General features: G+C 49.1%; 1 protein-coding gene across 5 annotated transcripts in view; it reads left to right on the top strand.

Annotated features, from left to right (window-relative positions):
* The window catches only part of drp2 (dystrophin related protein 2), an 87,541-nt gene that overhangs the window by 63,099 nt on the left and 7 nt on the right, over positions 1-24,435 (top strand). For 3 of the 5 annotated variants that reach the window (XM_081698909.1, XM_081698910.1, XM_081698908.1), the window contains 16 exons: positions 405-465; positions 1,475-1,536; positions 1,918-1,992; positions 2,921-3,122; positions 4,643-4,728; positions 7,661-7,818; positions 9,842-10,008; positions 10,240-10,351; positions 10,729-10,865; positions 11,224-11,289; positions 16,122-16,187; positions 18,178-18,321; positions 20,781-21,027; positions 22,540-22,642; positions 22,761-22,896; positions 22,990-24,435. The exon at positions 22,990-24,435 is cut by the window's right edge and continues 7 nt beyond it. In XM_081698909.1, the coding sequence (XP_081555035.1) occupies positions 405-465; positions 1,475-1,536; positions 1,918-1,992; positions 2,921-3,122; positions 4,643-4,728; positions 7,661-7,818; positions 9,842-10,008; positions 10,240-10,351; positions 10,729-10,865; positions 11,224-11,289; positions 16,122-16,187; positions 18,178-18,321; positions 20,781-21,027; positions 22,540-22,642; positions 22,761-22,855 (1,781 nt within the window). In that variant the 3' untranslated portion in view covers positions 22,856-22,896; positions 22,990-24,435. The remainder of the gene's footprint in view (positions 1-404; positions 466-1,474; positions 1,537-1,917; positions 1,993-2,920; positions 3,123-4,642; positions 4,729-7,660; positions 7,819-9,841; positions 10,009-10,239; positions 10,352-10,728; positions 10,866-11,223; positions 11,290-16,121; positions 16,188-18,177; positions 18,322-20,780; positions 21,028-22,539; positions 22,643-22,760; positions 22,897-22,989) is intronic. The other 2 variants (XM_081698906.1, XM_081698907.1) reach the window with 2 other exon arrangements.

Here is a 24,435-nt window from a genome sequence, read left to right as displayed (position 1 = left end):
CTGTCTAACGAAATTTGTAAAAAAAAAAAAAATTAAAAAAAAAAAAAGGCTGGGAAAGAGTGACTCTCTAACGAGAACAGACCCAATCGTCTTCACCGGGCTATGAATAGCGTATCCAGACCTGAATCCCAGCTCGAAGGCATACCTCTGTACCGCTAACTGGTTCTTTCACCACATCTTTCAGTGCCATTTAAAGACACTGCTCTCTCTTCTGGAAAAATAATGGCCCTCGGGTGTTCTGAATCCCGTCCGTGTACCCCTGCGGTTTGTAGTCTGTTTGCACGACAGCAGGGCACCTGGAAAAAGTTGACCCGTGCCATTCGGGATTTTACAAATAGCTTTTCATGCCTGACATGTTTGTCTGATTGATACTGCTCCTACTCACTCGCGCTCTCTCTCTCTAGGTTCCGTGCAGATACCTTGGGAGCGCGCTATATCCCCCAACAAAGTGCCCTACTACATCAAGTAAGTTCAGCCGTGAGCCACCCGCAGTTAGTGTGCAGCAGCAGCAGCAGCAGCTTGCGCTCCAAACCAGTGGTGACGGACATCAGGTTATCGAGCCACGAGAGGACAGAGAGAGATGCCCCAAACACAATTACTGTTCCCTGGTGCAGAAGATTATTGTGCTTTGATATGAATAATATTTCGACCGCACAGAGACTTTGTCAGGCGGTCAAGCTGTTTCACAGCCCATTTCTGTTTGCACAGATATCAGTCAGTGAGGCCTGAACATTAATGGCTGTTGTCTTTTAAGGGAAAGTATTGGGTCTGGTGCCTCTGTTTTGTTCGATACTCCCTGCCGGCTGGAACCGTGTGTACCTTTGTGTTCCCGACCGGAATCCATCAGCGCATCCCCCACGCGAGGAGTGCAGCTGGGCAGTGTTTGTCGCCGGGCCGATCGATGCGTGCTCTTCTCGGGTAACGACGACCGAGTGAGCGGCTCCCGCGGCTCCTGGCTGACTGCCTGCTCCGCACCGCTCCGTGCCACTTGCCTGTTTTATTTGTCCTCGTTATTAATTCGTTTGAGACGTGCTTCTTTTCTCGTGGCTGGAGCTGCCACGGCCTGCTGCAGCCGAAAGTGTACAGCGTCCACGCGGCTGCTGAGAGCGGTCAGAGGTTTTATTTATTTATTTGTTTTGTCAGGCGCGCGCCAGCTCTGTGCAGCGCTAAGGGTTTTTTGTTCAAATTTGAGCACGGACTAGCCATTGTGATGCAGGGTAGGGTCTCAGGAATTTTTCCACTCCAACCTCTGTGTTTTTACTTTGTAATATGATTCTCCTACCTTGTATTTCTGTTTTTCATTCTTTATTTCTCTCTCTCTCTCTCTCTCTCTCTCTCTCTCTCTCTCTCTCTCTCTCTCTCTCTCTCTCTCACACACACACCGAGAGACTCGGTCCTCCGTTTATACTGAAATGTTGGTCTCCTTTCTCTGTTATTTCTCTCCCCTTTACTTCCTCCGTATCACTGTCGCTAGCCATCAGGCTCAGACAACCTGCTGGGACCATCCAAAGATGACAGAGCTGTATCAAGCACTGGGTAAGACGATTAAATTCAGGCTCGGGTCTTTCATCCTCGTGTAGCCTCCTACCATCATACACAATGCGTGAAGCGCACAGTACACGCGCACACACCTCAGTACCTTTCGCCTCATTAAAACCCTTCCCCCAGTGACACACCACTCTCATTAGCAGGCATGCGATTGCTATGCCAGCCTCTAATTAACAAGGATTAAAGGGCATTTTCCGCATGTGTTAATCTGAGCTTGCATGGTGCACCCAAACACCGACGCTACCGGAGCTGCTGCGGCCCACCCAGCCGATGTGTATGCAGGAGGGAGGGGCCTTGACTGGGAGGCGGAGCCAGATGCTCTTCTCTCCTCCGAATAACCCTGCTCACGTTCTCCCACCTCTCTTGCAGCGGACCTGAACAACATCAAGTTCTCCGCCTACCGCACGGCCATGAAACTGCGGCGGGTGCAGAAGGCTCTGAGACGTATGTATTCCTGGGACCTCCTCGCCGAGCCCCCGCCACCCACCTCTCGCCCGTCTCTGAGCGCATCCGACATCGATTAGCTACGGATACGGGCCTGGCTTGCCGTCTTTCTCGTTAGGGACAGTCATTTTCACGCAGCCTAATTACGCCTAATAACTGGTGTGATTACGCATCTTGTAGGGGGGTAATTGATCGGCCTGGATGCAGAATTAGGTGCGGTTTATCTGCGTCTCTCTCCCTCTCCCTCTCCCTGTCTATTGTGGGTATGCAGCAGGTTGACTACCTCCCAGCCTAGGAGTCACAGATGGGTGGAACAGAGCAGTCTCTTTAATGCTCCTCAACCTGTGTGCCCTCCCTCCTAGGGGTAATACTGCATAAGCGCGCGTCATCGCTCCCGTTTTGCCGCCTTCTTTTCCTTTAGCTCTCTCTTTCTGGCTCTGACGTCTCCCGCCATCACATTCTCGCTTTTTCACTTGCTCTCTCTCTTCTGTTCCTGCCCTTTATTTCGCCCTCTCTGCTGGTCCTGCTGTATGTCGTTGGAAGGATTAATTAGCAGCGTTACCGTAGAAACTCTGCAGCTTCCCATGCGGGCGTGCCGTGATTGAGGATGGCAGCACACAAAGAGCGTCCGCCAGGCTCTGCTGGGGTCTGGAAGGCCAACCCTAAAAGCACTCCAGCCACTCACTCCCTCTCTCTGTCATCTCATTATCGTATTATCCAATCAGGCGCAACATTAGTGGACAGCCTTAAATCTATAGATCCTCCGAAATGGCCCAGGAAAATGACTTTAGTACAGGCAAATTGAATTAATTTTCACTTTACACACATAATCCGTAACCCTGAACTTTAAACAAAGCAACAAGCAAGTGAGCGTTATGTATTCATCTCGTGTGTGTGTGTGTGTGTGTGCGTGTGCGTGGACACGTAGTGGACCTGCTGAAACTCACCAGCTTGGTGGAGGTGTTCAGAGAGCAGGAGCTACAGCATGGCGAGTATGTGATGGATGTGGTGGAGGTGATCCATGCGCTAACCGCCCTGTACGAGAGATTGGAGGAAGAGCGGTCCATCCTCATCAATATCCCTCTCTGTGTGGACATGTGCCTGAACTGGCTGCTCAACGTCTATGACAGGTACGGCCATATTTCCCACTATCCCTCCCAACTGTTCTCGCCCCTGTGACCGCCGCACTCCATCTGATCACACCCACTTCACCTTCGTCTGCCCGTCAAGGTTAGGCCCCGCCTCCACTTTGATTGCTGGCTTGATTTAAGATGCTCTTCCACATTGGAAGCATGTGTGGCTGTGAATAAGATTAGATCACAACAAAGACGAGGGGAAATCAAGGGTCAGGTGACCAATCACACATGTGGTGGAGCTAGAAGCTCCAGTTCCCTGCCAAAACTCTAGACTGAGAATGTTAGGTTGTTGGCTTCCAGCTAACATAAAAAGCAAAGCAACCTCCCAGTTTTTTTTAATTGTTTTCTTTTTTTTAATTTTTCTCTATCTGTCATAAATTTGTCTGTAGCAGCTCTTAAGTACCTGCTGTTAATGGCTAGAAATCACTGCTTTCACGCTGCACGTAACTTGCAGTAATTGGTTTTTTTTGGGTTTTTTTGTATGTTCTGCGATGAATGCAGAGAGTAAATGAGAATGAGCTGTGTGCAGGGGAACGTAATCACCAGGTCCCAGTCAGACAAGCAGGTTGAACGAGCCAGAGGAGTGTTCACTTTAGCAAACGGCTCCAGCGGGGCTGGGGGATTTCTCCCTACTGCGAGGAAACGGCTGTTTCTACTGTTACAGGCGATTGTGTTTTTTAGAGCTTGCTTAAAACATTCTGAATTTGTTTACTGTTGTTGGAGCACATCGCTCTTCGTATCTCCGTCAGGTGTGTCCAATACCCCTAAACCTAGAAATGTTGTGGCCTTTCTAGGGGATTTAAGTGAGATCCAGAGCATGGGGGGGTGCCCTTTGCCCTTTGGCCTTTTCATCATGCTCAGTCTCACTACAGCTGGAATTCGATGAATGCTGCTAGACTTAACTGAACACTGGTTCTGTCACTGTGTGCCATCTCACGTTTAGATTTGAGTCCCAGACTGCCGAAGCATGGGAGTCGACCTTTTTGGGGTGATAGCACCGCTAAACCAGTGGAAGCGTCTGCCTAAGTCACTTCCTCCAACATCTCTGGACATTAGCCAGGCGAAAAAAATCAATCACGGGACATGAGTGCATACAAATGGCAGCTTGTTTATAAAGAATGCGCACGGCAACAGCCGCCCTGCCTTCAGCGGCACTCTGTGTACGTTCTGAAAAAGAGGCTGTTCATCCGAACCTGGCCTAATTCTGGAGTTTTTAGGATGTGAGAGAAAGATGAAAAGAATATAGTGAGAGAGGAATGAAAAGAGGATGTGAGAGAGAGAGAGAGAGGGCCAACTGAAACACGGTGGAAAAAGTGATTATAATTCCAACTGGGTATATGGGCAAACTAGGGGTTAGGGGCATTTACTAGGACTCAGTAGTGAAGGTTTTGCAGTTGACCCGGTTATGCTGACTTTCTTTCTATTTTCAGAGGTGTTTAGACACATGCCACCATGTGTGAATGATAACAGTTCAAAGCTTCCCAGTCCACCCTTCTCCTCCGTTTTCTTCCCAGTGGCCGGAATGGTAAGATGCGTGTGCTGTCTTTCAAGACAGGCCTGGTGAGCCTATGCAATGCCGACATCCAGGAGAAATACCAGTGTAAGTACGCCCAGTCAGGCATGCAGCACTAAAGCCACAGAAGTCTGCCTCTGAAAACATCTCTCTCTCTCTCATCCTCTTTTCATTTCTCTTTATTTTTCTTTTTATCTTTCTCATTCTCTTTCCACTCACACACACACACACACACACACACACACACACACACACACACACACACACACACACACACACACACACACACACACACCTTTTATGCTCTGCTGAGCATTTATTACTGTAGATACTACTACTGTGCTACTATGCCAATACCCAACACTAACCTTAATCTGTGGCTATCTTATTTTTTTTTTTTTATAAGAAAAGCTGAATTTTGTACAAAATGAGCATTTTTTCATAAAAGCCATTGGAACTTGCCAAACGTAGAAATGTATTTTATCACTACAGGAAGAGTGACAGGGTATATCTCTCACACACACACACACACACACACACACACACACACACACATGCATGCAGGCATGCGCTCACATGCACGCATGTCCATTATCCTAATGGAGACAATATTTCGGTAACGCCAAAAGCTTTTTTCCCCGTTGTTTAGCTAAAACATGAGACCCATGTGCTGGCTTTGTAGCGACTCTCTCGTTTAGTCCTTTTTCCCGCACTCACTCTTATGATCCGATATTTCACGTATGGCTATGCAACCGAGAAAGGGACAGTTTTATGAGGTCAATCCAGCCGCTTTTACGAGCAAGACCTTGTAAATAAACGTGCGGAGTGGCACATGAGAACCACAGGCCCCTCGGAGGCTCTGAGAGAGTGCGGAGTCAGGAGGTAGGAGCAGAATTCCGCCCAGCGGGTCGGAGGCAGGCCTGCGTACTGTCAGGACACCATCTGTCAGCTGCCGTAAAACCCAGACACCACTTCTGTCAGATAGGGTTTATACTACTGTAGGGGGTGGGAGAGAGTGAGGAAAAAAAAGAGAAAGTGTGACGAAGAGAGAAATGGGGTGAGAGGACAGATTGGGGGAGGGAGAGTCTGTTCCGTGTGTTTCGGTGTTAAACCCCATTTGTTCAGACGGCACAGAGATCGGCTCCCATCACCTACTGAAGACGGACGCGTCACCCTCTTTGCAACACCCACGTTGCACCTGCACATGCTGGCTGCTTTATTGAGTGCTCCTACCTTAGAGGTGCATTTTAGAGGTGTAACTGTAACTGTTGCCGTGTGCTGTAGCTCCCACCCCTCCTGTTCCTGGCTGCCGGGTCTTTGCTGGGCAGATGTTATGTGGGTGGCAGGCACAGCGGTGCCACTGACACGATAGTAGCATGAGAGTGGCTCTTTCACTCATATATTGGACATGGCCAAGTTGCTGGAGTTTTTACATAAGCATCACTGCCGAGTTAACAGCTGTCTGACACTTAAAACAATCTAGCCAGTAATAGTGCAGTGGCCAGAAACTGATCACTGATAAAGGCTTGCAACACCAATTGCGCATGACAGCGGACGGGTTGGTCTCTAACTGCATACCCAATAAGCTGTGTCTAATAGCTACATGTTTGTAATGAAGTAGGTGGTGTATTTTTGGCAGTGCAAGTGGTGCTGTGTGAAACATTTGGAAATGGGCAGCTGCAGTAGCCTCCCACAGCTGTAACCAGCTACCAATTTCACGTACACCAGCATTTGAAGTTTGTCAAAAGCTTTTGTCTGGGTTATGGGTCCTTGCGTGTGCGATCGGGACCGTGTGCTGTCTACTGTCTGTGCATTTTGTGAGCCTTGAGCGGCAGGCTAACAGCATCTGCTTAATGAGGGAGTGTAAATTGTAACTGGTGCTCAAAAGACGCTGTGCTGGAGCATCTGCTGTTATCGGTGTGGTGTGTGGTGTGGGGGGGGGGGGGGTCCTTCCAGCCAGGCGCGTGTTATGGGGGGGACGGTACGGCTGCTGCAGGTGGTGGCTTGATTAGGGCAGCGGTGTCTGCTGTTGCATACGGGGGGCAGCAGGCAGGGAGAATGCAGGGGAGCTGCAGCAGTTGCATACACGTGTGAGTTATGCAAGCAACCGGTTTGTGTGTGTGTGTGTGGGTGTGTGTGTGCGCCAAGAGTGGCGAGTGCTCTTGTTTCCAGAGCTATATATATTTGCGTTTTCAAGCTGCGGTTGGTGCACAGACATGCTTGGCACCTCTCTGGGTGAAGAAGTCCCCATGGCGAATGTTAAGAGTTGGCATTAGCAGTTCTGCTAGCTCTCCTGAGGCTACCCTCTAAGAGAGAGAGCCATTTCGAAGAGGAAGAGGGAATACTGTGCCATTGTCTCACTGGGCGGCCCAGAAGTCCGTGGAGACCCGTAGGACTCCTGTAGGCATACTAGCCTAGATGTCAGTTAATTTCCTTCCTTGGTAAAAATCTATCAGCTAACTCCTCAATCATACCAGTGCACTGGGCAAATACGCGTACAGAAATACCAGCCATTTCAGTAATTTCAAAAGAATTAGCCGTACACCCAGGCTTCCATGGAGAGTCTTGATAGTTTAGTATTATATATTCAGAATTTCCTTTCCTTACAGATTAAATGTTGTACTTGGTGAACTCTATACACACACATGCACATATACATACATACATACATACATACATACATACATACATACATACATACAGACATTATATGTATAGGTGTGTATATATGTGTGTGCGTGTATGTATGTATGTATGTATGTATGTATGTGTGTGTATATATGTATATATATATGTATATGTGTGTGTGTATATGTATGTATGTATGTATGTATGTATGTATGTGTGTGTATATATGTATATATATATATATATATGTGTGTGTGTGTGTGTGTGTGTGTGTGTGTGTGTGTGTGTGTGTGTGTGTGTGTGTATATGTATGTAATGTAATATATACATATACACACACACACACACACACACACACACACACACACCCTCTGTGTGTGTGTCTCTTTAGACCTGTTCAGTCAGGTGTGTGGGCCCAGTGGCCTGGCGGATCAGAAGCACCTTAGTGTATTGCTGCATGAGGTCATCCAGATCCCCCGGCAGCTGGGTGAGGTGGCTGCCTTCGGGGGGAGCAACGTGGAGCCCAGCGTGCGGAGCTGCTTCCGAATGGTGAGCCCTGAGCAGCCGCCCCGAGACACAGATTTATTCCTCTCTCTCTCTCTCTCTCTCTCTCTCTCTCTCTCTCTCTCTCTCTCTCTCCCACTCTTTCATGGATTTGTGATCTCCAAAGCTCTCCTTTTCCCTCTGCTGCTGTCATCTTGCTAGGCTGATAGAAACACTGCTGCTGTGGGTAGAAAGTAAGCTGTAGGACGCGGGAGGGAGTTTCTGCGCAGGACAGAGACAGAGAAAAGTCCAAAAAAAAAAAACCCCCAAAAAAACCACCCCAACCCCAAAATAAACCAGAGCTCGCTTTCGTCTCCATTTGCTCTCTGTTGCGAAGCTTTCTTTTCTCTGATGAGCCACTGCATCAAGCGTTCTTTTTGGGTTGCTTCTGGTCACTTCTCCCTCTCTCTCATTTCTCTTTGAGATGGCAAGCAATCTTGCGAGCAGCACTGGGGTGATTTCCCCCGGGCAGGCAGGAATAATGAGAGCTGCTCTCTGCTTCTCCTTCTCCCCTGGACTCTGAGCTTTCACACAGGGAAAGTGCAGCTTGCTGGCTTGTTTTTTTTCATTCGTGATTTTGATACGACCAGCTGTGTTTCGGCTTTGTAGACAAGTATATTGCAGACAGGCAGCTTGTTGTTCTGAGGGTTTTTTTTGTTTGTTTGTTTGTTTTAAAAGAACACATCTGATGTCCAGTCATGTTCTTAGTGCACACCATCCAATGACGGGAGCTGTCAGAAGACTGGCCAGGGGAGTGGCATACCCAGATCCCTGTGCAAGACTGAACCCTCTTCTTCCTGTTGCAGTTTGACTGGGCCAGGAAGGTTGTGCCTTCGCTAGGACACACTGCATGTGAAACGACGGAGTGGAGGTTTAAGGCTTGCTGCGGTCTCCTTCGTTTTCTGAATGGGGCTATAATTCCTGGACCACTGCAGTGGCTTCCTGGAATCTCGTGGCATTTAGATGCATGGATGAACTCGTTATGGATCTGGCACGGGAGCAAGAGGCTTTTGGAGAGTGGGCTCTTAAACCTGTAATTCTTGGATGTGTTGTCGATCCATAATGAAATCTTCTCCTATTCAAGAGTGTGACTGTGAGATCCGTCCTGCATAATTAAAATCCTTTCGGTTTGCACCATTGTTCCATTTCAGGCATTTTTAATAGCAAATGAAATTCTGGTACGGTGCCAATCAGAACTTCCCAAATTACTAGTTTATCACTCACTGCATTAAAAGTCAGACTGATAACATGGTGCAGCTGAGAGTGTGTGTGTGTGTGTGTGTGTGTGTGTGTGTGTGTGTGTGTGTGTATGCAGAAGGAAAGACTGGTACCATATACCGTGTTTGAAATGAGATCTGAAGTTCTTGATCCTTGAAAGAGGACTGTGACTCTCCTGGTCTGGTGTAGTTAGTGTTCTAAAGTTCAGGTCTCCACTTTGGTTTGGATATAAATGAGCTAGTAGCCTTATGCCTCTCTCTCTCTCTGTGTCTCTCTCTCTCTCTCTCTCACACACACACACACACTGTCAGGAGGTTCTACACTCTAGTGGCAGCTCAATGCCACATGAGGCCTATTCACATTAATTATGGTTTTTTGCCTGCGCTACAAAGGGACCCAAAGGAAATGCACCTTTTAATGCATTTTTGATGTGCGTTTAATGAGAATTTAGCACATTATTGACTTTTTTTTGTCTTCTGCTCTTCCTGTGACACTATAATATTCATCATGCTTAAGCTCACATACAGTGCTCACAGAAGTGCCTTCCGTAAGGTTTCTAATGTTTTTCTGTAACAAATATAACAAAGTATTATTCTAGCTAGTCATTTGTTATTTTGGGTACTGAAAGATTGTCCTTGGGCTTTGTGGTTCTGCACTGCCTAATTAGATTTAAAAATGCACTTGCTAGCAAACACATTGTCAGCATGTGAATAGAATGGAGCAGAATGGATATTACCTAGATGGCAGTTTATCACCGCGGAAATGCTGCCTCGTGCGTGTGACATGCTCTTCCTGTCCTCTCTGCCTCTAGGCTCCGGGGAAGCCAGCCATCGAGGTAGCCCACTTCCTGGAGTGGATGGGCCTGGAGCCACAGTCAGTGGTGTGGCTGCCTGTCCTGCACCGCGTGACTGCGGCCGAGTCGGCCAAGCACCAGGCGCGGTGCCACGTCTGCAAGCAATGTCCCATCAGGGGCTTCAGGTGGGCATCCTCCTCGCATTGTCCCTACTGCGCACCCCTCCGCAAAAACCGCCGGGGGGACGCTCCTATCCGGCAACACATCTGGCTCGCTCCGCCTCCGATGTGTGATAAGAGTGGATCAGTGTAGAGCTGCAGGGCTGGACGCGTGCAGTGGCGATAACGAAGGATTTCTGTTCTGTAAGAGAAATGTCCTGTAAAGACTTCCTGTCCTGTGGCGGTTTGCTGCTGTAGGTACCGGAGTCTGAAACAGTTCAACGTGGACATCTGCCAGACGTGTTTTCTGACCGGACGAACAACCAAAGGCAAAAAGCTCCATTACCCCATCATGGAGTATTATACCCCGGTATCGTCTCTCTCTCACACACACACACACACACACACCACTACATGCTGTCTGTACAGCAAAATGCAGCACAAGCTCACTTTTCTGATGCTTTTTCCTCTGGGCATAATGTCTCCCATCTGTGCCAAGTGGCTGCCTGGTTGGTTATGGGCTCAACTTGGAGGCAGATGATTATTATGTAGCTGAACTAAAGTTATTTCCTTTTTCTTTCATTGCTCCATAGATGTTTAATTTACTCACCGTCTCTGTGTGTGTGTGTCTCTGTGTGTGTGGGTGTGTCTCTGTGTGTGTGGATGTGTCTCTGTGTGGGTGTGTCTCTGTGTGTGCGTGTGTGTGCGTGCATTGCACTCACCTCCCCCTCCCCGCTCACGGGGCAGACCACCTCCGGGGAGAAGATGCGGGACTTTGCTAAGACTCTGAAGAACAAGTTCCGATCAAAGCAGTACTTCAGCAAGCACCCTCAGAGAGGCTACCTGCCAGTGCAGACACTCCTGGAGGCTGAGAGTGGCGAAACGTACGTCTGAGACGCGGGGCCAGCAGCGGGCCAGGCAGCGCTGTCGAGTGATTGCTTTTGATTTGAGTGGTTGCTTTTGATTTGAGTTGCGTAATGTAATGAACGAGAGGAACGGGGCGTAAGGCAAGTAGTCTTTTTGAGGTTGATTGGGAGAGAGCTTACAAGGAGAGAGTGATGTTTCTGGGAGTGTGAAAGGTGTGGGTTTGACACACACGCGCACACATGCATGTGCCATGCATGCACAAATGTGCACGCGCACCCGCACACGCTCCCGCACTCATGCATTCACAGCTAATGGACTCCCGTGTTAACATATTGGTGTTTGCGTGTGTGTGTGTGTGTTCGTTCTTCCTGGCAGGCCATGTTCCTCTCCACGGCTGCCCCATGCGGACACACATAGCCGGATCGAGCACTTTGCCAGCAGGTAGGAGATTTGTCACGCATGGGTGGTGCCCAATATCCACCCCCACTCCAGCATCTGCGCCCTGATTAGTGTATCGATCCACTCTACATGGACACACTAAAAGCAAAACCATTCTCTCCAGACAAACACTTTAGCCAACAGCAAGACGGATGGGTTGAGGGAGAGAGAGAGGTGAGGTGAACAGGGTTCAGCTGCTCGCGCCAGCCAGAATTAAGGCTGCATGCAGTGAGGTTGGCAGCTGCCAACTCGGATCAGCGTCTGCCATGTCATGGCTCACACACCAGCAGTCATTTAGAGGCAGATGAGTGTTATGCAGAGAAAGGTCACAGACCAGGTCCAAAGAACAATCCCCGATCTGTCTCCCACCTTCTCCATGTCTCTCTTAGTATTGCAGAGACAGCTGTTATGGCATTGGTAGCGCAGTGGCAGTGGTTAAGGTGCTTGACTTGTAATAGGAAGGTTGCTGGTTCAAGCTCCACCACCGCCAAGTTGCCACTGTTGCGTCCTTGAGCAAGGCCCTTAACCCTCAATTGCTCAAGTTGTACTCAGTCTTAATTGTAAGTTGCTTTGGATAAATGCGTCAGCTAAAAAAATTTAAATGTAATGTAAATGGTACTAGCGTGCATTCAATTAAAAACACATACACAGAATATGCTGGCTCTTGGAAGTTCAGTGGGGCCCAAAAATGCCCTTGACTGTGTTTGATAGCAGGAACACACACCCACCCACCGCTCAGCCTCTTTGTCCAGCCGATCACACCGCCGACTGCCTTGGCACATGCGTAGTTTGCGCTGTCTGGAATGTTTTCTCTGTTTCTTCTCCGTCTCTCTCTCTCCCCCTCTCTCCCTGCTCCATGTGCGCCACTCCTCCTCCTGCACGCTCATCTTTCTCTTCATCTCCCCCTTTCTTTTCCAGTAGCCACCCCATGCTCTTTTGCTCCATTCTCACCTTGCCACTCCGTCAGTCTCGCTCATCCGCTTTCTCTTCTCCGCCAGTTCACTTCTCTCTTCACTGCGCTGGCGGTGTCAAGTGCTCACGCTCTCTGAAATTACCTCCAGTACTTCCACCTCCTGACTGAAGTATTTTGCTGCAGGAGCCTCTGGCGTACGCTGGGAGCACGGAGCTCCTGTGCATGCTGGCGGGCACGGTGCAGTTCCACCCCGTATGTCAGAGCAGCAACAATCGCTCACGGTTATTTTGTGAAGAGGCTGGTTTGTGACGGCCGCTCCTCTCTGACGGCACTGTGCTGGACCGAGGGTGGGCTGGAGTATGGCTTTGCTCAGATGTCAAACTCGGAGGAAGGCTGCTGTTATGTGCGTGCGCGTGTGTGTGTGTGCTTGGGTTCGTGTGTGAGTGCGTGTGTGGGCCTTGTAAAATGATGACATTTGTTTTTTCTTGTCGCTTGTCCTCTGCACTGTGCACACAATTATCAGGCAGGTTGTATTTTTGAGAATTTATTTTATTACTGAATGACTACATTGCTGAATATTTAAGAAAGTAAAAGTGAGGTTTTAGCTTTCTTAAAATATGTGTGCATAATTATTAAGCCACTACTGGTGTGCAGAATTATACAACTAAATGAAAAATGGAAATTTTCCCATCTCACTTGTTTTTCATCCGTTAAAGTGAGAATAACTCAATTTGCAAATAAACATTTCTAACGTAAAAAAAAAATAAAAAAATCCGAGACCAATATAGCCGCCCTTCTTTTCAATAACAGCCATAAGACTTCCATTCATGGAGTTTGTTTCTTAATCTGTGGATGAGCAAGCTTTTGTGCAGCAACAACCACAGCCTCCCAGACACAGTACAACAGAGCTGTACTGTTTCTCATCGTACATCTCCTGTTTAAGAAGGGCCCACAAGTTCTCAGTGGGGAACTTATAGGGCCACGTCATTATTCTTTAAGAGGCCTTTACTGGCTAGCCATGCAGTGGAGTACTTTGATGCATGCAATGGAGCATTACTGTACCACTGCTTGAAGAAAGTGTCTTCTAAAAACTGGCAGTAGGTTTGGGAATTGATTTTGAGTTCAACTTCAACCCAAAAAGGTCCAACTAGCTCATCTTTAATAATACCAGCCCATAGCAGTACCTCACCGAAGTGTCGAAGTGGAACTCTGTGCCCGTTACTGATCCAGCCACGGCTCAGCCATCCATCTGGTCCGTCAAGAGTCATTCTAGTCTTATCGGTTTTAAAACCTTTGAAAAATCTGATATTTCTTGGCCCAGTCTTGACGTTTCACCTTATGTGTCTTGTTCAGTGGTGGACAGGGTTCAGCCTGCCATACCTCGGCCACGCTTCTGAGTACTGAACACCTTGTACTTCTGGGCCCTGCAGGTAGGTTGTAGTTCTGGATCATGACAGCACTGGAGGATAACGGCTTCCTGGCCACTTCAAGTTTGGTTCTTCTCCGATCTTTGGCAGTTAACTTTGTCTTTTTTTCTCAACACGTTTCGTGTGACTTTGTTGATTATTTGCAGCAAAACGTTTGCTGGTTCTGTGATGTCGCCCCAATATCTTAGTGCTGCCTCCCTCTGAAAAACTTTCTACAATTTTTGACTTTTCAGAATCAGTTAAATCACTTTTTTTGGCCCATTTTGCCTGAGGAAAAGAAGCCACCTAAAAATTATGTGCACTGTGGGTGTTGATCTCCTTAGGCCACACCCTCCCTCATTACACAAATACACGTCACCTGATATGCTTAAATCCAGTAAGCATTTAAAATTATACAGCTCGGAGTTGGAAAATGTGCATAAAAATATGTTCAAAATACTCTCTTGCCTAATAATTGTGCACACAGTGTACGTAATTTAAGCAACCTTCAAGATCTGAGTCCTGGCTAAATGGGGAAGAAAAAGAGTTTTATCACTCGGAGAAGAATGGCAGAGCCAAAGGTCGCATCTCCGTTTTGCAGCCAAATGTAAAACTCCCTTTAATTCAGGTTTATCTTGCGTCTCCCTGTCCCGCGTAAAGAGGGAGGGAGAAACTCACTAAATGAGGAATTACTTTATTTATTCCCCTAATCTCAAGACTCCCTCTGAGCTCTAATAGAACATTGACACCAGAGAGGAAAGGGAAGACTACAGTGTAGTCTTGGTCAACATCTGCGGGGGCGGTGTGTGTGCGTGTGGGTGTGTGGGAGGGGAGTGGTCATTTGGCTCCCGAGAGACGGAGGGTTGTTTTTCTTTTAATGCTGTAACAGGCGAGCGGCTCGGCGTCTGTATTAATGGGGTGCCCAGTGGGAGACCTGACGCACGACGTGTGCAGCTCCGAAGGGATAGATTCACACGAGCATCACTGGCAATGAAGGGCCTTTGCAGAAGGAGACCTTTTTATCATCAAACAGACAGCACATCAGAGAGGGAGAGAGTTTCAACTCACTGAGACTACCGATAGGGCACACTGGCACATTACAGGTCATGTTGGGTTCTTGCACATCACGTATATTAATATGTGTTAATATAATCCAAACTCAGTTTACACTCATTGTCACTGACTTTTAATGCCTTCTTGACACGCAAAGCAATATAGCAACAATTTTTATTCGTTTTTTTCCTTCTCTTTCTCTCTCTGTCTCTCTCACACACACTCTCACACACACACACACACACACACACACACACACACACACACACACACCTGACTGCCCATAAAGTACCCCTGATTTCTTGTCTTGCCTCCAGGGACTTGCTTCTCTGAAAGCAACCATCGCGTCCTCTAAACGCAAGTTAGTTTTCCCAGGGGAGCAATTTGATGCGGCTCATGGATCTTGTAAGCGGCTTGAATTTGGCGTTGTCCTAGCTGTGTCCAGAATATACAAGGACAGCGAGCGTAGCAGTCAGTGGCTGGCTGAGAAAGGGAGCTCGGATGATGCAACCCTGACTTTGTGGCAGAGCCTTCGTCATTCCAGTCCATCTGTATAGGCACATCTGAAGAACTGTTTAGTGGACTCTCTGGCTCCCCTCTACCACAGCTATAGGCTATGCAAGGCACTTTGCACTTTTCATTATTGGCTCTGCAGGGGCCTGCACCGCCACTAATTCACAGGCTGCCCTGGTGCCAACCCCCAATTGTACGTACACCCCCCCCCCCCCCCCCCCCCCACACACACACACAACATAAGGGTGACTCGAAGCCAGAAGAGTGCAGAATGTTGCTAAAAGCAAAGTTCCAACAACGAAGTTCCTCTGCTGTGGTCAATGTGCGCTCTCCGTGGTGCTGAAGTCCTGAGGGCTAACGGTCCTGTATGGCAACGCCTGCCATCAGGAGTGCATTAATGTATCTGCTCTTGCTGGAAAATGATTCCCTTGAGTCCTTCATATAAACATCATCTGATGAATAAACAGCCCCCGCAGTCGGAGCAGTGACGGTTGATCAAAGTGGTGACCAGGGCTGCTTCTGGAGATTTAGCCCCCTACTACCCAAACCATGGAGCTCAATCCCTGGAGTTAAATGCATGAAATTCAGTCCATGAGCTGATATACCTGAACCAGCTAATCAGGCCCTTTGGTAAAATTTAGGATCATATTTATCCTGTATATGCTCCCTTATGTTAGATTAAGCTCTGCAGACCTCCAGGCTTTGGGGAGACCCTTGTGTTGATGAAGATAATATTTGCATGTTATGTTTGCTGCAGGAGTAGATTATAGTGTAAATGTTTTTGTATCACATGCATATCACTTTTTATTTTCTGGCTATGAGGAGTAACTCTTCCACCTTCACTATTGTGTGGCTGACCTATATAGGTATATATGCACTCTGCTGTAATTTCTACCTCCCTTCCTCCCTCTCTCTTTCTCTCTCTCTCTCTCACTCTCTTTTTCTGGCAGGCTGGCAGAAATGGAGAGCCAGAGTTGTTCCTTCTTCACTGACAGCCTCTCTCCTGATGAAAGTCTGTGAGTATGCCCCCCCCCCATACTGAAATCTTCCATTACCACCAAGGCCCCCGTGTGTGTGTGTGTGTGTGCGAGTGTGTGTGTGCGCGCGTGCGTGCCTGAGCAGTCTGCCTCATGTGTTTGTATGCGATCATGCGCCCATATGCCTATGTGTTTACGTTTCAGGGTCAGCTAAGATGTCATATAAAATTTTTTATTTTTTTTCGAAAGACAATGAAAATGACCCAGGGTGATGTGTGCCTGGTCCCCCGCCGTCATATTAAAGTTTTTGTGATTAAGGAGTGTGGTGATGGGAGTAAATAGATCGGGCTGTGCCGGCGACTCTTGTAGGGCGTTGGGCTGGAACCATTCAAATGCCCCAGAACGCACTGTTTGGAGCTGGGAGCAGCAGGAGAGGGCGAGGTTCCTGTCTGTCAGGCATACATAAGTGACATAAGGTGGAGCCTTCACATGAACATGAACATCAACCCATCAGAGGCTGCAGTCACGATGAAACACTGGCTCTGTGCGTGTAGATGGGAGAGTGCGGGGCAGAGGATTCTTTGAGGCTTAAACGCAGGCCATTAGTTGCTGCCCTTCCATGGAAACTAGTTCTTATCATTACATTACCAGCCTTTGGGGCTTTATGGGCTGCCCTGACAAAAGTATTGGGACACATGTAGTTTAGTGCAAAATGCATTTGTTGAGTAAACCTTTGGCCTAATTAACTTAGAATGTGATGTGGAGCCACCTATTTCCTCAAGGCATTGCATGCGATTGTGTTCTTCTCAGTTCTTCTGCAGTGACACATACTGACATTTGCACTGAATGGCACCCTACAATTATTTATCTGTGAACATCTGTTCCTTTTGTGGCATTTTCCATTGAGTCAGTGTGGAATGCTTCCCAGTTGAGTTTCTCTGCAATGTGAGAGGCTGTTCCACTACATTTCCATCTACTAATATATCATTATCTCATCACAATATACTGTAACTAGGACCATTGATTGGAATCTCTTGATAGACTCATTTCAATTGTCACAAATTTGCATCACATCTATTCTGAAACTGTAAGTGGAAAATGCTACACTTTGACTTAAAATCCAAGTATAGTCTTACCCACTTTGTTAAAGTGAGCTTATTGTCTTGTGCTAGTTCACTTGGCTTCTGTGTCTGCATGTGCATGCAGGCACGTAGCTGCCATGTATGGGTGCACTTCTTTGCTCTGTATTTTGGAGCACACTCTCACTGAGCACACGCATGCATGGTGTGGGACCCCGCACGCTGCAGCCCACTATAGTCCCTTGACATTGCTCCCTGCGTGTGCCTCGGGCTCCTTGTGCCCTGCTGACAGGCCCTCTGCTGCTCCAGAGCCTCCAAAAATCCTGCTTGCGTTACCATCTCAGAGCTGCAGCTGCCGTCAGTGGGCTTTGTCTCTGTCATGCATCATGTCACGCATGAAGAGTGCTGTAACGTGCAGATTGTTGGGCAGTGGTTAAATGCAGAATTGCTCACTTATTTGTACTGCAGTTGTTGGATTGTAGCTATAATTTTTCTCATGTTGCAATTGAACTAGATCAAAAGACCATGCGAGCAAGGCTGATGGGCTCTCCCCCTACACGTTCATTGTGGGCTTGTGTGTGTGTGTGTGAATGACTGATGGTACATCTGCGAATGTTCTATAATTTGGTGTGCTCTAGTGTGCTGTGAACACTGTGTGGGCTTCCTAGTAAAAGTATGTACGATGGAAACAGTGCTTCTAATCTCTGCGGCTATGCCGGTGGATTTGTGGCTCTGTGCGTCTCACCGTGCATGGTGCCTACACGCATGGGCTTCCCTACGCATGCTGGCGTGCGCGCACGTGCGGCTGCGATGCTGCCGGCTCTGCGCACGTCTTGCTGCTCCCTGGACTGCGTGTGCCTTGGCTCCGGCCATATGGAGGTGCGCACGTGTGTATGCGCTGTTGGCTGTGGCAGCTCAGTGTGCATTGTCTCCTGTGCGGGGGGACTCAGGGATGAAGATCAGTACCTCCTCCATCACCCCAGCCCCGCCCTGGAGCAGGACTCCCCGCCTGGGCCACACCCACTCGCCCACCTTGACTACCACAACAAGGAGGAGCTGCAGCGCACGCTGGCCCGGTTGGAGAACGAGAACAGGTGAGTGGTGTGCATGTACGTGTACACACACGCACACAGCCTCAAGGTCTCCCAGCCCTGCTGTTTATTTACTAAAAATGGATGGCACTCAGTCACAATGTAATGCCACCCTAGCCTACCGGCCAAAGGACTGTACACTCTGCAAATGCCTGGCATGGTGATTTATGTATTTGCTGTACTCAGCGTCTCCGTTCAGTAGAGACAAATGGCTCCCGTTCATCTGAGACTGATGAGCTTCAAGTTATTCAGAACTTTGCCGCTTGCACCAAAACGAGGACGGTTTTATTTCCTTCTGTCTGTGTGCCTGATTGACTGGGATCCTTTCACCCACACTGACTTGCATATCGATGCCGCCGAACGCACCTGCGTACAAGCGATGACTTCCAAACGGTTAAACTAAAATGAAATTTTATTCATCGCTGACCAGGGACGTCATAGCGACTGCAAGCCACCTCTCCGCTTGGGTTGTGGGAGTGCTCCCTTGCACTCTTTTGCGCAGGAGCCTTGTTTCTAGGCGTGTGCACCCCACCCCGGAGTGAAACATCTGAAACCAGGACGGCAGTAGTTCGACACCTTTCTATTAGCGCTTAATTCCGAGCCGGAGGCCGTGGGCATCTAAATGACTCATTTGCATTTTCCTCTCCTTCTGCCTTGTTACAGGCCCCTGCTTCAAGCCCAGTGTCAGAGGTCGGATGGAGCTTTTTCCAGCTATCAGTCGTTAATCAGGATTAATAACAAATGTCCGCGGGGCGTCTGCAACCTTAACCGGCTTCATAAATCTGCACTTCCCCCAGCTGTTGGTGGTCCCTTCAAAGGCGGCGTGATGGCTGCCTCTGTAAAGGCTCCAATTACTATTACCATAAAAAGCCACGGCATCGCTGCTGCCGATAACGAGCAGGCCGTCCGGTAAAGCTGAAGCTGACGGAACGTCTTTTTAATGCTCTGTGTAGTTAGCTGGTTTACGTCGGCCGATCGGTGTAATTTAATCAGACTTCCCACCGATTACCGGCTGATTTCGGTCGCTCTTTGTATGCTGAAAGTGATCAACCCTGAAAGCCACCGCACAACGTCAGCAAGCAGTCGAGCTGGTTGCAGCTGAGGTGGCATGACGTGGCGCAGAGCCTCCTACCGCTGTCCCAGTTCTCAGCCCAGCAGTGACTCTTGACGTATGGCAAAGCTACAGCAGCACCTCTGCACCTGGTACACTGGCACCGGCACAATACCCGCTACTGTGTCTTCCACCACCAATCCCACCTCAGTCTTAGCCGTGGTGGTCCACTAATGCATGATATTAAGTCAGCAGTGGTTCTGTGGGCTTAAAGTAGCCAGTGACAAACGGGGAAGAGGGCACGTGGCAATTGCGCATGACAAACAGTTGGGTTACAGTCTGAGTCTGTAAATGTGGACCTATAAAGTACACCTATAAAGAGGCCAGTGAGTGTGGGTGCAGGGTAAGCACTATGACCAGAGAGGGTGAGGCTTAGAGGTTTTCATTGGCGTTGAAGTCGGTGGTATGTGTCTGGTGTTGCTTACTTTGGTTGGAGCATATGCATAATACATCCATTCACATCTCATCAGGGAAATGGAAATGATAACAGGCATGCAGTGGGATGTGTATTACAGCGTCCAGGTTCCAGGGTTGTCCGTGTGCTCTGCTTTCATCACCGCGTGAGACATTTGCATAACAAATATATTCATAAGGATTGGAACAGTGATGTCAAGCTTGATAATTTTGGTATGCTCAAGCAGTGGATTATGGATTTTAGGCATAAAATTGTATATGATACAGAAAGTAGATGGCCTATACATTTTTAATGTTTCTGTATATTTTGTATTTATACAGTCACTTTTTACACTGATTTTGTATGTTCCATCCCACACATTTAAGTGAGCAGCAGTATTAAGACAGTTAGCCTCCGGGTGTTTTTAGACAGTCACTTGTATCATCTCTCACTGACTGCTGCCTACAGTTTTTGATCTTCCACTTAACGCCTGCCTTTAGAGTCAGTATGCCTAAAGCATTATAATGACTGCCTGACACGGATTTGGATGCTGAGAGGAAAGCAGTAACTCCTTCAGAACCGGAGCAAAGCTCCCAAGAAGAACAAACAATGATTCCGTGACAGTTCAGTGATTTTTCCATGGCTCGTGGCTTGCAATGATGGTTTTGTTTGCTCTGAATTTTGAATGATGTCTTGCTTTTTAAAAAATTTTTTTTCCCGTATCTTTGGAAAGTGACAATTTGGAACAGTGCGACTTAAAAGGGCATAAATGGTCTTGTATCTCCGAGTCGTGCGCACCTCTCGATCCTCAGACTTCTTTCTTACGGCAAAATGACAGTACTGAGCTTCGCTCGTTCAATATTGCCTCTGTTCCTGTAGGTCATTAGTCTGAGCAGGAGGCGGGGAGTGACAGCACATAGGCTGTTGGTGACAGTGATGGATGTGCTCTGGTGACAGGATGCTGCAGAGCGAGTACCGCCGCCTGAAATGGAGGCACGAGGAGGCGGCTGCCGCCGCCTCCAACCCGGGCGCGGCGGAGGGGGGCGCGGCCTCGCCCGTCGGCCAGCGCGACGAGGAGCTCCTGGCTGAAGCCCGGGTCCTGCGGCAGCACAAGAGCCGCCTGGAGACCCGGATGCAGATCCTGGAGGACCACAACAAGCAGCTGGAGTCGCAGCTCCGCAGGCTCCGTGAGCTACTGCTGCAGGTAAGGCCGGCCGGAGCATGGCCCGCGTTCGACACGGGCAGGGAGACGGCTTTCTAATGCCGAGGTGTGCGGGGCGCCAGGGGAGGGGGTCGTTTTCCCTCCCTTCACCTGAGTAAATGCCGATTTTTTTTTTTTTAAGGCACATAATAATAAGAGCGCATGTTCGTGAATCTCCATGAATGATATGGAAGGACAGAGATGGTAAAACACTGGCAGACTTTATGGGAATGAGGGAATTGGGGTGGGGGGGGGGGATAAAAAAAAAAAACCTGTTTGAAATACAGACAGGAGCTTAAGGAACAATCAGGGAGAGAGAGGGAAAGGAGTGTTTTGAGGCTGCCAGTGGAGAGAGGGATGATGGCTAGGCTGCCTTGATGTTTCTGACACAAGAAAGTAGAAAGGGAGCAGCAGAGAAAGAGATTTAATGTCATAGGTAAAGAGAGGGGGATAGAGAGGGAGAGGGAGAGCAGAAGAAGAGACACAAATAGCGTCTGTCAAGATTGAAAGAGAATGGATGAAAACAGCAGAAAACTTCCAGCTCAAGGTGATTTCCAAAGGCACATATAGGGGAGAGAGAATATTTTGTTGAAATCAGCACTGCGCAGACAGAATATCCAGGGACATTTTGGGGGGGGGGCGAGACGGGAGGCAGACGGACAGAGCACGCGAGTGTAGACTGACGGCCCCATTTCCCAAATACAACAGAGAGAGGCGCCGAAGGCAAGAAAAGGAGAAACTGCATTACCAGTGTCTGAGGATGAGATGAGAAACAGGTGCTCCAGTGGTTCAGAAAATGAGAGAGGGAGAGTGAGCATTCCATTCCAGGACTGGTTAAAGTGGGACGACGACTGGCGCGTCATGGAAACAGAGATGGTCCACACGAACACGGGGGCTATGGCGGCGACGGACCGGAAGACCGAGAGGGAGAAGGAAGCTGGGGGGAGAGCTAACCGACGCTGAGGAACGCAGATCAGGGATGGTGTAATGCACAGGGACTATGGGAAATGAAACACCCGGATGTCTTGAGGTGCTGCCGCGGTGGAATTAGTGCGGGGTCGCTGGTGCCGTGTCAGGGCGATGAAGTCTTGAGACGTACTCCGCTCTCAGGAAACAAAACCTCCCCGCTCAAGCGAGCTGTCTCAATCCTCGTCGCTCGCGCTCTCCATGTTTGATGTGTCAGGAAGAGGGTGCTTTTCTCCCTCTGTTGTATCCCTGGAGAAGAGGCATCGCCTTTGGAAGGCACGGAGCGCAGGCCGAATCCCGGGCTAACATGTGCCTCGTTACTTCCGAGTTTTTGTGGAATTGAAAAACTTATGCGGCTCGGTAGAGTTCAGCTCCAGTTTTATGCTCATGGCTGTTGCCAAAGCATTAAAATAACAAAATAAGTCATTTATAAAGTTTGAGTGTGACTCGCTCATGTAGTGACATGCATCCAAAACACTGAATGTTGCTATTACTGTATTACTGTATTTTGCACTCTCCTCTACCCTTCTTTCATACTCCCACTCCCAGCCCAAAGATGACTCGGAGGCCAACGGCTCAGCTCCATCCTCTCTATCTTCACCTCACCAGGGGGGGCCACCGAGCAGAGAGACCACAGAGACTGACGCTGCAGGTCAGACCTGGTGCACAGACGGTCCCAGATTCCCTCCGCTGCCTTATCGTGCAACCTCTTCTTGCACCAAGGAGCAGGGGTATGTGCTTACTGTGGTCTAAGGCTAGCTGCCTTGCAGGGGACGATTTGGACCACGAGCAGAACACAGTGCTGCAGTTGCAGGAGGTGATCGAGCAGCTGAGGAACGTCTTCCCCTCTGAATCGGGCCATTGAGGAGGATGTGACCCGGGACCGAGAGGCCTGCTGTTTCGCAGGTCGGCAGCTCTTTTCAGATGACACTTGTTTGGCATGCCTACTGTCACAGATGATCCAGAAAGGATTTCAGGTTTGTTTCTCTACTCCTCCAGGTGGCACGTCGCTCCGCTCACTCCGGGCCGCGTCTGCGGCGTGCAAGGCAGACAGACAGGCAGATGGACCCAGCAGAGCTGGATGGCCCTCGTTCCCATTCCTGTGGCCCCAGGGCCCCGCGGCCTGGCCGAGACAGCCGGCGGGTCCCCCGTGTGATAACTAACCACCATCCTCCTAGTGCCAAAGGCCAGCGATTGATCCGTGCACTGTGCTAACCAGCCGCCTGCAGCAGCGAACAGGCCTGTGGGGCTCCTCCGGTACAGCACAGCTCCCTCTCAGCCAATCAGGCACTGAGAGGGAAGGAAGCCCCTTCTACTTACACCATGTGCCAGCAACTGCGCTTTCCTTATTTATTTGTATTTTTTTATTTACTCTTGCCTGCTCATGCAACACAAAGATTTGCGTGCGCAGGCCAGGCTGGTCCTCCCGTGGCCTCTGAGAAGAGCAGATTACTCTGCGCCAGAGGGAGGCACAGTGAGCTTTATTTGTTCTGTCAGGTTGACACATCCGCAACATAAGCCATCATTGCATACATTATTAAGTACGGTGGTACTCTGATTCATACCACCCACATCTTCCCCCCAACTCTCTCTCTCTCGTACGCTCTCTCTGACCTTCTCGTCTGTGCTATTATATTTGCCTTTCACACAAACTCAACACGCATACATGTCGCTGTCTATATCCAAAGGATCAGTGAGGAGCTAAGTGGTTACTTTCCAGCCGTTTGGCTTGCCGGGTGTGGGGGGGAGACGTCCCTCGCCGAGGGCGATTTGTAGTGCAGCAGTTTTCTGCGAAGGCTCTCGCCCTAAAGAGGTCGAGCCTTCACTGTGACCCGCACAGACCGAGGGGCGACTGAGGGCCTGGAGCCGCGGCAGACAGCCCCGCTGACCCCGGAGCAACTCCCACCCCGACAGACACCCTGTGTCCACAGCACACGCCTTAACTGCTGCTGACCTGGTGCCAGGTGTCTCTTAAAAACATTAGCCTTACAAAACACTTGTCCCTCCCTCTCCCTCTCTCTCTCTCTCTCTCTCTCTCACCCACTTCATCTTCTCTGATGGGGAAAAAACTACAGGCTCAGCATAGTGCAGGATTGCTTTACATCACGGTTTAGGAAGTGGGGCAGCACATCAATCCCATTCTTCCTAAGCACAGAAAAAGGGTTTTCTTTCCTATTGAGAGGTCTGTCGGGGCGGTCTGATGTCTGCGAAAGGAAAATGTGCAGGAGAGACCACCGGAGTGCAGCCCACGGGGGTGTGGCAGCAGGAAGTGCAGCAGTGGCATCGAAGAGATCAGCGGCGGAAATGCTCACTTGGGTGGGTTGTGCCGTAGCAGCCCCATAGATGTGAGAATAGGAGAGAGAGAGAGAGAGAGAGAGAGAGAGAGAGAGAGAGAGAGAGAGAGAGAGAGAGAGAGAGAGAGAGAGAGAGAGAGAGAGAGAGAGA

The sequence above is a fragment of the Electrophorus electricus genome, chromosome 16 (genome assembly GCF_041902795.1).
Source record: "Electrophorus electricus isolate QZ-2024a chromosome 16, ASM4190279v1, whole genome shotgun sequence".
Taxonomy (NCBI): Eukaryota; Metazoa; Chordata; class Actinopteri; order Gymnotiformes; family Gymnotidae; genus Electrophorus; species Electrophorus electricus.
This window is presented reverse-complemented; position numbering and strand designations above follow the sequence as displayed.